The 11,626-nt window shown below is 52.4% G+C and overlaps 6 protein-coding genes across 6 annotated transcripts; 4 read left to right on the forward strand and 2 right to left on the reverse strand.

Moving 5' to 3' along the window:
* The first annotated feature begins 3 nt into the window (after window positions 1-3).
* Window positions 4-684, forward strand: BKA58DRAFT_51664 (dolichol-phosphate mannosyltransferase subunit 3). The gene is made up of 3 exons (XM_046175432.1): window positions 4-268; window positions 321-389; window positions 452-684. Exons 1-3 carry the CDS (start codon window positions 221-223, stop codon window positions 617-619), a joined length of 285 nt encoding a protein of 94 aa, XP_046020871.1. The 5' UTR covers window positions 4-220; the 3' UTR covers window positions 620-684.
* Window positions 685-748: 64 nt separating this feature from the next.
* BKA58DRAFT_324302 (oxidoreductase-like protein) lies at window positions 749-1,563 on the reverse strand (the record flags this gene model as incomplete). The annotated part of the gene is made up of 2 exons (XM_046167957.1): window positions 749-1,311; window positions 1,362-1,563. 2 exons carry the CDS (start codon window positions 1,561-1,563, stop codon window positions 749-751), a joined length of 765 nt encoding a protein of 254 aa, XP_046020872.1.
* A 220-nt stretch (window positions 1,564-1,783) lies between these two features.
* On the forward strand, window positions 1,784-3,662 carry BKA58DRAFT_51941 (uncharacterized protein). The gene is made up of 2 exons (XM_046175435.1): window positions 1,784-2,544; window positions 2,597-3,662. Exons 1-2 carry the CDS (start codon window positions 1,898-1,900, stop codon window positions 3,474-3,476), a joined length of 1,527 nt encoding a protein of 508 aa, XP_046020873.1. The 5' UTR covers window positions 1,784-1,897; the 3' UTR covers window positions 3,477-3,662.
* Window positions 3,662-5,095, forward strand: BKA58DRAFT_52014 (uncharacterized protein). Its single transcript, XM_046175438.1, has one exon. The coding sequence runs from the start codon at window positions 3,848-3,850 to the stop codon at window positions 4,673-4,675; it is 828 nt and encodes a 275-aa protein (XP_046020874.1). The 5' UTR covers window positions 3,662-3,847; the 3' UTR covers window positions 4,676-5,095.
* BKA58DRAFT_51943 (heterokaryon incompatibility protein-domain-containing protein) lies at window positions 4,749-6,713 on the reverse strand. Its single transcript, XM_046175436.1, has one exon. It carries the CDS (start codon window positions 6,292-6,294, stop codon window positions 4,822-4,824), a length of 1,473 nt encoding a protein of 490 aa, XP_046020875.1. The 5' UTR covers window positions 6,295-6,713; the 3' UTR covers window positions 4,749-4,821.
* Window positions 6,714-7,840, forward strand: BKA58DRAFT_51944 (uncharacterized protein). Its single transcript, XM_046175437.1, has one exon. The coding sequence runs from the start codon at window positions 7,133-7,135 to the stop codon at window positions 7,712-7,714; it is 582 nt and encodes a 193-aa protein (XP_046020876.1). The 5' UTR covers window positions 6,714-7,132; the 3' UTR covers window positions 7,715-7,840.
* Window positions 7,841-11,626: the final 3,786 nt, after the last annotated feature.

Genomic DNA, 11,626 nt, shown 5'->3' on the forward strand with positions numbered 1-11,626 from the left:
AAGAAACGGGGTGAGTTCCTGCGGCAGCGTCGACCCACCGTGCGGTTGGCCTTGCCTTTGGCCGGTTCCGTTGGACCCCTGGACACAGATCCCTTGGCGGCAATTGAGCGATCTGGCACCGAACATTCACCACCACAGACGTCAAGCATCACGCCCTCACCCGCACTTCTTCCGACCACCGACCCTCGTTTAACTCGTTTACAACAACCAATTCGCCAACATGACGCGCGCTACGCAGACCATCAGCATTGGCATGCTCCTCACCTCCGTATGCAGCCCCTTACCTCTACATATTGAGATTGGATGCTGACATGTGAAAGATCTACCTCTCACTGTTCCTCCAAGTCGTCCCGCTACCTCAGAAGATCCAAGAGGAGGTTGTGCCTTTCGTAAGTCTTACCTTTACCATCTCCATGATTATTGTACTGGGCTTCCGCTGACAAAACTCTAGCTCCCCTTCTGGGCTCTCATCTCCTTCGGCGCGTACCTTCTCTTCAAGCTCGGCTGGGGAGTCTTCACCTTCAACGACGTACCCGACGCGCACAAGGAGCTCATGCAGCAAATAGCAGAGGCGCGGAAAGACCTTCAGGCAAAGGGTGTGGATGTCGGCGAAGATTAGACGAGATGGAAGATTGCGGTGCAGCATAATTGGTGTCGTTTTTGGGCATAGGATGGAATATCGCAAGATTTGTAATGGATGGGTATTTGAATGGCAAGATAGATCTATGGGTATTGCCAGATTCCAAGCTCACGCTGCCGCAGCAGCTTCGGCCTTCTTCTGCGCCTGCTTCAACTTCTTCTCCGTCCTCATAAACTCCCGAATGCCTACGGGTATATCGTCAAACAACTTGTCCTTCTCCGCATCATCGAAACCAGTGTCCCAATTCGTCTCACTTCCACCGCCATCGTCGTCCATACTTGTAGCAACATGACTCGGTGATGTTTCTCCTGCCACCATGCTCCCTGTCCCCTTTCCTTCCTGCCGTTGTGCCTGCATCGCCGCTCTTGCTTGAGCGCTCTTCTCGGCCCACTCTTCCATTTCGTCTCGATACATGTCCCATACACAGTTCACACATCCAGACATGCAGCAGTTGTCTGGTTCTTCGGGTCGCGGAGGGACTAGTACGCCGGCAATATTCTGGGACGAATTCATGATCTCCTGTTTGCGTTCCTCCAATGCAGTTGTAGATCCGAAGATTATACGGGCTTTTGCGAATGTCTCTTCCTTCTGCGTCTTCGGTGGCTCGTGTGGAGGTTCTGGCGTTGTGTGGGATAGTGGCTGAACCTCGGATAGTGGTTTCTTCATCATGTCTGGATCTTGTTAGTTGTAGTTTCGCAGACAATGTGGGTGAGGGTCCAACCTGCATAGAAGCCGGTGATGGGTCTGGCTTGTTCGCCTTCTGGGGCAATATAGCCCTTGAAGCGGTGCTGTACCCGATTATTATTCTGCAGTCCTATTCGCCCTGCCTCGGTCGAAGCACGCGACCTGCGCCACGTCCTCCAGCATGAAGCGCAAAGCCTCTGGCGCAATGCCAGCGGACCTGAGTATGCGATGCGTTCCATTGGTCCCAAGAGATTGTCAAGAGTTACAGCAGCCACACAAATCGCTTCGTTATGACATGTCGAAGTTGGCTACTGTCGTCGATAGCTAATTCGCAGCTGATTGAAAGTAGCGATTGACGGTTCGACGTCATTTTGCGCCGCCTTTCCGAACGTCGGCAAAAGCTGCAGCGAACGCCGACAGGGCAACAACACGCGCCGACGCGTCGCATTCACTGTTATCGTCGCATACCCCACCAGCACATCTATCCCAATTCCGGACATATTACTACCACGAGAGCGCCTCAGATACGCGTCGAAAATTGCGATTCTTGCGAAAGCATCATATGCGAACAGCATGAATGAGCCACCGGCGAAGCGGAGGAGGACCAGCTCGCCAAACGAACAAGCGTCCAGTCCTCTGAGGAAACCTCCACGACGACCGTCTTTTGCGTCACCTACCAAAGCCAGTCTTGCGCGTAACTACCCGAACCTTCTCTCAGCATCTCCAAAGCGCAACCCAAACCGGCCTGTATCAGCCAGAAATGGCTCCAGAGGAAGGGAAGAGACCGAAGTGGAACTACCCAGCGAGAGCGACCTGCCAGAACTCCCAGGGACACCATCACAGAACAACCGCGCAACTTCAAAGCAACCGCGCAGAACAATATTATTCTCCTCACCAAGCAAGCGTCCCCCGCGCGTCAAAGATCCTATCAAGCAACCTCCACCGAGTTCGAGAGCGCCAGCAGTACAATCAGACGATTTCGCAGGGACGGTAGAAGATGGCCCTATAGAAGACATAGCTGAAGATGTAACCCAAGAAGTGGTACAGAAAAGACAGCCTCCAGACCCAGAAGTTGAGAGAAGGAAGCAGGAAAAGGCACGTCTCCAGCGTGAAGTAGAAGAGTTGGAGTCTCAGGTGTCAAGATGCATTGAAGAGGTCGTCAAGGAGCAGCGCCGCGGTCCGGAGGACTCTCTGCGGTCCACAGAGCGCGATAGTCTGAAGTGAGTCTAAACCCCTCCTATGATAGCCAAATTGTGACTGACACAATACCAGGAAGTTCATATCGGAGATCAGCGGCATCGATACAGAGCCAGAGAAGCTAGCACCAGTATCAAGTCTGCTGTGTTCATTCCTACCATTCGCCGCCCTCGCCGTCCCTCCACCACGCGCGAAACAAGAGGAAAAGCCCGTGCCATCACATCGCCCGGTCGAAGTCGCGGATCCCTTGCCATACCTCCAGATGTTTACTTCACTCAATTTCTCCACACAACTCAGCCTGCCCAGCGGCAAGATATTCTCGACCTCACGGCGGGTTCACCAGAAGCATACCATCGACATCGCGGGCCCACAGAAGCTGCTGACAGCCCAAGTCTCCATAACCATCGATGCTCTAGCAAACGAGATTATCGAAATGCAACTTCTAAGAATCTCACCGTGGGCTGAGCGTGAACTGGGCACCTTCATTCGCACGAAAGCGCAAGAAAGAGATCTTGGCAATGCGTCCTGGGCTATGGACTCGTACTGGGAGATTGCGAAGAAACGAGCACAGCACTGGCATAAGTGCGAGACTGCGTTTGCGCATCTACTCGTAGGCCGTACTGCAGAGGATACAGAAAACGCCCAACCACTACAAACAGGCAAGCCCACAAACAGCATCACGCGCAAAGACTTGAGCAGGAACTTGGGTCGTGATACATTGATCCTGCAAGACAAACACGTCCTACTGAAACTCAACTGGCATATCAACTTTGACTGGACAGGCGAGGCGGAGTCGGACGTCAACGTAGAAGCCGCCTTTCCCCAGGTATGGTCCGAAACAGACGGCGGTGGCGCAGCATTTAAGAAGATACCCCAAACTTTCGCTTCTCTACTCCGTACCAAGGGTGCTTTCCAGGCTACTAGCGTTATGGTGGCTCTGTTGTTTTCTCAATAGAATGCATTATTTTGATGAGGCCTGAAGGTACTCGCTATGCTCTACGTTGATGTACTGAAAATGTGGGTGTAATGTATACTTCTAGGTGCGTTATCCCAGACATAACTTGGAGAACGGCATTCTTTGTATTCATCAACTGCCATCAAAATACGGGTGACGTATGAGCATTGCTATGCTGTCGCTGGCAGCAAGTCGAGCGCATGTAACTTTGTCCTTGTCATTCGGTAGAACAAGTTGTTCGCCCATGGTACCGTCAACGCCTACGTACTCATACCCTTTATGTGCAAACTTTAGCCTTCTTATCCCCCTACCCTTCCCAACCTTCTACAGCAAGACACACCGCGAATACCTCCCCGCTCCGTCTTCACACAATGTCTGCCGCCGCAACCACCCACGTATTCCCCAACCCCACGATCTACCCTCCACCTTACTACAATGGCCGAGCGCAAAACCTTCCAAAAAACGACCCATCCGACTTTGACCCATCAAAAATCACCCGCTCAAGAAAGTCCTCAAAACCTCCCACCCGAACCGTCGTAAACTTCGCCTGCCCCTTCCGCAGCATGCGCTGCCTCACCTGCAACCACTACACCGCCCGCGGCAAAGTCTTCCGCAACAGCCCCAAACATATCTCGCCTAAAAGCTACCTCGGTGTAAAGAAAGTTATGCTGCACTGCAAGTGTCCTGGCTGCGCCGCGGCAATCGTTATCGAGACCGATCCTAAGAATATGGATTATAGGATTGTGAATGGGGCGCAGAGGGAGTTTGAAGTTTGGAGGGATGAGGAGCGCGCTGGGGATATTGAGGAGCAGCGTTTGGAGAGGCTTGAGAGGGAAGGGGGTAGAGAGGGTGATGGTAAAGCGACGCTGGAGACGCTGGAACGGAAGACTGAGGATGCGAGGGTTGGGATTGCTGTTGCTGATGCTAATGCGTTGGATGAGATTATAGCGGCGAATGCACGGAGGGAGGGCATAGACGCGAAGGGTAACGTGGTCACTCGTTCGTCGTCGAGAGAGGTTGAGGATGCGGAAGATGCGGAGATCGCGCGCGCTGTTTTTAGGGGGACGAAGAGGCGTTCACCGGATTTGGTATCAGCTGGAGAGTCGACGGATGTGAAGTTCTCGGTGTCTAGGCCGGCGAAGACGGTTAAGAAGGATTTTGCGAGACCGTTGGGGATTAGGAGGAAGATGAATGTTTAGTGTTTTGTGTAGTTGATCAATAAAAGATGACCGTTCCATATACCTCCGCTACCCATATATTTCCCTCTAAGTATCGTGTATCAAAAGGTGAGCGATCGCACCTCAGGAAATACCAAGAGGTACTTCTACAAGCTTGACGCTAACAATTACCCGCAAATACTATATGAGTCTGCAAACTGCCAATCATGGCCAGCAAGGCCGTACTTCGCTTTAGGCTTGATGCGGTCTAATACATGTGCAAGCCGCACGACGCCTGCTCTTGAAAGCTGCCACCGCATGCTCCGCTCGTTGGGAATTTTGTACCACAGATAAGACTTTAATTGCCATGTTCGTCCAAACCTGTAGTTGAGCGCAGGCGGATCCAAGGGTAGAATCTTGAGGAAATGACGCCGGACAGATTTTGAACTGATCCTGTTCTTATCGTCCTCGAGTTGCGGAAGCCAACACGCTGCTAGATCAACACAGTCTTGTCTGAAGGCCGGAACATGAAGATGCGCGGAGTCCCCCTCGTCAAAATCATCTACCCGGCTTTCCGTTCCCATGATTTCGGCATACGTGACTTCTACATGCTTGGTGAGAAGCATCAGCAACACATCCTGCGGCTGCATCGAATAGTCGGGAAATACTCGAAGCGAAGGGTGGACCATACCCATGGCACCGAACACTCGATCTCGCAGATCTGAACATTCTGCTCCCCAAACCAATCTCCCAATAGAGTCCCACTGATGATCCGTGCGACCTCGGCTGAACTCAATCCTCCATATTCGGGTACCTCCAGCTTCATAGTTATACCCCAGAGCTTCAACTGTTTCCGCAATGCCCAAAATTTGACATGCTGACCTCAATTTCTGTAAAATCGAGAAGAATGTATACCATGAAATGGTCTTTGAGCCGATGCGTATATCAACAACTCTACTCAGTATCACCTCCTGGATTACCCATAGTCTCGACCAATATGGCAGACTTACGAAGCGGTCTAAAGATGGGACGAGCTCAAGTATCTCCTGCTTACTCATGACGAGCTCTGGGTTGGAGATCTGAATCGAGTCAACACTTTCGCGGAGGATCAAATCCATAAATTCGTCGCTTCCTTCAAATCCAGAACCAAGCCAGACTTCGACGGCGGCTACGCTGTATATGTCTGCCATTTGGTTGACCTGGTGAGCTTTTTCGTCGTTTTGTCCTTGATTAATGCATATCTGATCGATCCAGAACCAAGCCGAGTCACAGCCTCGCCTTGTCTTCAAAAAGTCGTAGAGGTTCTGCCGAACAGAAAGCCAGCCGCGGCACTCTGGGCTTGTAACAAATATGTCTTGTACTGGCAACTCAGAGCCCCAAGTGTAAGATAACGCGATGAAGTCGAAAGTTCCGTGGAACATCTTATCATATATAGCCTCTCTCCGCGCTTTTTTGGCCCATCCAATAGATTCAAGTCTTGCTACCTCCTCACGGTAGCGGGTAAGAGCATTGATATGCCCATTAAGTTCGACGTGCTTTAGGGTGATCTGAATTGGGCTCGACGGTTCGGAACTCCGTTCGATCGTGAGAAGGCGTATCTCGCGACTTTTGAGATTCAGCGGAGTGTGGGTGAACCGCACGTTTCGAGGCGTTATCTCCATCGTTGTAATAAGTTTGCGTGTGGGTTTTCAGTGGCCTGTTGGGATGGACTGATGTGCGATGTCTGCATCGTGGACGCTGTTATGCTGCAGGAACGACGAAGGCAGTTGTAGGGTCAGGCAGCGTCGAGGCGGAGCAAAGAAAAGAGGCGGAGTAATTTCAGGAGAGCTGAAGCACGTGTACGGCTGATTGAGATAGTTGTTAGGTTATAGGCAATGTGAGCTGAATTGGACATCGTGTGCGGCTGATGTTCAGGCTCGCATCCAATGACGCCACAAGTATATACATCGCGGGCTGTGTTGAACTATCCTGATGATTAACAGGCAATGCAAGTGCATTCTGTGCATACAGCCACATTAGAAGCTCACAGATTCTCTTGTATGATGCAGACGTCGAAACATAGACACGCAGAGAATTGATGCAGCTTGCACAAGGAAACTGCCCAGGTGGTGATCTCCTAATACGCGCACTACGCCAAATCGGGTCTGGTCCTTATCAGCGAACCCGAGGTTCCCTACGTCGTCGTACACGCCTGGGCGGTCTCCAGCTCACAACGGCACCGACAAGATAGACAAGCGCGTATGGACAGAGAGGTTTCGTCTCGTTGCCTGAGAAGTACATGATGCTAACATTGCTTACCACCGTAATGTATACGCTACCTCTTGCAATAGTAGCAACTTAAGGCAGACGAACCACACCAAACTTCCGCAAAAAGACACCTTCCAATGCGAAAAGTGTTGAAGTCGAGATATTCCAGGGGCTGGCTTAAAGCGAGTCCCCACAATCTCAGCTATCAGCTTAACACTCAATGAACCACCTCCTACATCACCCCACAGTCTGATGTCGCACAACATCGACCCTCACCTCTCAAGCTCCCTAGCACAACATAACTCTCCGATGCAAGCACTGAAAGCATCCCCACCGCATCCCTCGCGTCGTGCAACCAAAGACTCGACAGCAAAAGCCTGGTTTGAGCCGGGTACTTGCACCGTGAGCTGCATGGCCGGTGGATGCCTGGTGCTTGTGGGGCGAAGAGAACGCATGGGTGTAAGGTGCAAAGTGCCGATGCAGGAAAGAACTGGGCTTTGGCGGGCTTGGGCTTTGGCCTTTGCGATGATTTACTTTTGTGGGGGATGGGATGCTGGATGTAGATACGGACGCGATGACATAATGTTGGAGCAAGACCTTTCGGCGTGTTCAGACTCACGATACGATGACGAGGCTGAGCTGGGTACTCCGGGTCCTGGCCCGTATAGCAGTACCATAAGAGTCATACTCCACCGACAAACCTTCGAGCTCTTGCTGCCCAAGACAGGATCTCCGCCCAAACGTTTCTTCTTCCTCTCCTTCGTCCGCTGCAGACGCAGGAAGCCGACCGTAAAATATACTCGGATAGATGCCTGCGAGCGCCCACAGTCATGATTCCACCTCGCTAGCCCACCTTAGATCCATGTTTCCTCGCTGCATCCTCGTTTTGCCTTCGTACGAGCTCGCGAGTCCTGTAGCTAGCTTCCTATGCCATGCCATGCGGCAATCCCAGCGTCGGGCATCGCCTACGTGCGTTCTGCCTAGGAGGCGAAGTCGACGATAATAGCGTTCCGAAGACTGGATATCGCGCTACCTGGTTCATGCATGTTCGCAGCAAGGTTTGGAGTGGAAAGACATCGTAGCGTATGACGCGTGAAGAGAACCGTGGGAAGGAAAAGAATACAAGCCGTCGTCTAAAGCGCTGGGCACCTACCACCCAGTGGGCTGTCCCGGACGCTCTTCTCGTATGCCCAATGACCTGTGCTCATGGGCTGATCATGCAGCTTCGCGTGGGATGCCGGCAACATGGCACCCTAATGATAAACCTTGCTATTTGGAGGTGTGCAAAAGGCAACCATGGTCGATCGTGGACGTTCGCCTTGGTTAGTACAACGCCAAAATGGGAAAAGCATAGACAGAGGCTCAGCTGTCACGCCGTTGGAACTGGTACAGCGCAAGGAGAGGCTGAGCAGCGAAACGCTCTGGGTGACTGTCGGAGACCGCCTAGTTGCATATGCGCCCTTCGGAACGCCTACCCGCTGTCAGTCTTACGCCTGTCCTTCTTATGTACACGGCCGGGTGTCAGTGTGCTGTGGTAGCTTGCCGTGAGGAATGTGTTACTGTGAACACCTTTTCTCAGGCCAGTCGTACGTGTACGGGAAGCCGCTTGTGTCTTGGACGGGAAGACGGAACGAAAGGCATGTCGAGTTGCTCGTATGGAGGATGCAGCAAACTTAGACGCGGTGATACGCTCGTAAATGGCGGGTTTCTACAGCAGGCTAGACGGGGACCATTACTGTGTTACTCGCGTTGTCAAAGGGGCCCTTTACAGTAAGGGGCGTTCCGAAGCACAGGAACGGGCGAACACATGTCGAGAAGCGGCGCAATGCTGTACCGCTTGTGGGGATATCGTGCTAGCATTGAGCAACGATCGGATCATGTTGTGGAAGGTTTCTCGCAAGTGGCTGATGAAGCAGACTTGGGTGGCTACCGTGTAACGATGCAGCGCCATTGCATGTTCTTTGTGCGACTGACAAAGTTTGGCATCGCATTAGGAGGAGAAGGAATTATGCGGAGATGCTCGCCGGTACGGAGATGTTGGGTATTAGTGACTTAGATATGTATTTCCGGTGTCCACGAACGGAAGCGCACTGACGATGGAGGGTTTTGGGTTCATGGCTTGGAGCGACACTTTTGCTGGTCTGGAGCGATAGACACTCAAAGTACCATTGATATGCAGCGCCACGGATTACCACATTGCTATGGAAGCGTGCTTTTGAGATGACTGCCTAGAAGAAGGGTCGATCACGTCGAGATGGACGTGCTCAGCTAAAGGAACAAAGAGATTCCAAACATCGGGTTCCAACAGCACAGCACAGACTGGTACCCGCAAGGTGGATGTCAGTCGACACACCCGACAGTTTGTCGTGAGACGGAATGGTGACACCGACAAACAACAAGCCACGAAGCTTACTGCGCAAGGTCCGCTCCTTACTGTGAGGTCTCAAGATCGACAATCCCTACGCAGAAGTAAGTATCCGGTGTGCTGTTTACCGAACCCGTTCGTCTATCTGTCACGCCGAACCTCGCACGTCACATGCTCACAAAACGAAAGCGAGCAAAGCCTCTGCAGATTTCGCCTAAGCAGAAGCCAGTTCGAGGTACTTCCGGAGCGCACGAAAAAGCATACTTCTGGGGTGCGTACGGGTGTCGGAAGAAAGAAAGAACTGGATGCAAGTCCGGTATACGGTAGCAAGGAATGCCTCAGGCAAGTATTGGCGAACAGCCACAATATCCAAGAGCCGAGGGACGATGTCATCCCGTACTGAAGCGAGATTCAACGTCTTCCAGGGTGGGTTTCGTCGATATAGCCCCCATATGAGCTGATAGCAGATCGTTGATGCCGTTGAGCGACCAGGGCACTTCTCCCCATCGCCTGAGACGGTGCCCAAGACCGTTTTTGCTGCTCAATGTCGACTAGCTCTGAACGAAATTAGGGTGGCTATGGAAGCATGCACTTCACCCAGCGAATGGGGCAAGTACATCTTCATCGCATCAATAAGTCTGGACCAGGTTTTTCGGTAAGACGTTGAGTGCCCAGGTCCTTCATCGCCACACTTGCGCATGCTGGATCAATAACGAACGGAAAGCTTGTCGCATGCACAAATCTGACGAGAGGGCCGCGGGGTGGGATGCGTATGATGCAAAAGGATGGGGTTGAGGGATTTCTTCCTGGAGCGTGGCTAGCGGCAGAAGGAAACGACGCCCGTGGGCTGGGTGATGATTGTTGCCACACACCAGCCGCTGGCCTTGGCAGGATGTCATCCTTACACCAGTCTTGCTCCGTCAGCCATTCTGCACGTCACTCGACGCCATTACCCGCGCGGTGCTTCTGCGAAATGAATGCGTATTTGCTGATTGCTGAAATGGCTTCGGTAGCGACGACATTTTCCTTTTTCGATCGCCTCGTCACGCTCGTCAGATGACGAAGGATTGGCGGCCGCAAAAACAAAATCTCTGCAACGGTGCCCTTCCATGCTTGCTTGGGTGTCGCGATTGGTTCCGTTGAATGATTCCGGTGACGCCTCACTGCAAGTGTAGGCGGATGTACACTGTACGCGACGTGCTAATGTGTCTTGGGAGCATCGGTAGCCGATACGACACAAGGGCAACGGAAGCTGGAGGACGTTTGGTGGTTGACTGGAGAAAATCAGCCCTCCATGGAGGCCAGCTGACCGGCCACGAAGCGAGACAGGGACCTCGAAATGGCGTTCGTATGGCCGAGACATGTTTACTGCTGCCTGCGTGTCATTTCGTGGTATGCCTCTTGTGGTAGCAAGATCCGATCCAGGAGGACGACTGCCGCGCAGGTCCAACAACATGTCAATAACAACACTACACCATCTCAGCCACGAGTAGCTTAGCACAGCCTTCGCCTCGCCTACCTCCATGTAGTGAATACATCGCGTGGCCTGAGGAATCCGTTTAGGCGGCCACCTGTCTCCCAACAAAGATCTGCGCTAAGGGAATGACAGAAAGCGCAGAGATGAGTCTCGATCCTGCATTCAGGTCATCAACCGGCCACGACCTGCATCCGGTATCCGCTCTTCTCCATCCATAATTCCCCTTGGAAGTGCGCCTAGCAATCTTACACATCGGCTTAGCCTTTTAACAGTTAGGTTGTGGAGGCAGGGCGCAATCCCGGCGTGATAGTCCCCGCCGAGTCAAGGCAGGCTACTGCACACTTGCACGCTCAGCACGCAGAAGGCCATGCACACATCGGTCTTGGTGGAACCTGTGATTTGCTGGTGGCGGTGGGCTTACAGCGACCATCGCCATGGAGACTTTGCGGGTGCATATGGATGATGCCCAGGCCGTGGAGCCTAGGTGGGGTGGCTAGGCAGGTGGTTGGTTGCGAGATGGATTTCTCGCGCAAGTGTATGCATGTTTTGGGCTGGGTGCAGAACTGCGGCAGGGTGGCTGCAGGTTGATGCGTTGTGTGAGTGGGTCAACAACGTTGATGTGGTCGATGCGCACATTCGGTGGGAGCATCGTGGACAAAGGCAAGACCTAAGGGCAGTGTCAATAGAGCGTATTCAGTCAAGTGATGAGGTGCGAAGATGTGGCTTGTTTAGTCTGCTGTACGACTGTCGTCGCAGCGACCATATGGTATGTTTTTGCATTTGTTTGAGTTTGCTGATGGCAAAAATTTGTGTCCTTCTTTTTGGGACCTGCTACCGTACATTGTTGAGCTAGTGCTCTGGTATCTCTTGATGGTGGGAAATTTGAACGAACGTGATGGCGATG

Source organism: Alternaria rosae (genome assembly GCF_020736505.1).
Source record: "Alternaria rosae strain MPI-PUGE-AT-0040 chromosome Unknown BKA58scaffold_11, whole genome shotgun sequence".
Classification (NCBI taxonomy): domain Eukaryota; kingdom Fungi; phylum Ascomycota; class Dothideomycetes; order Pleosporales; family Pleosporaceae; genus Alternaria; species Alternaria rosae.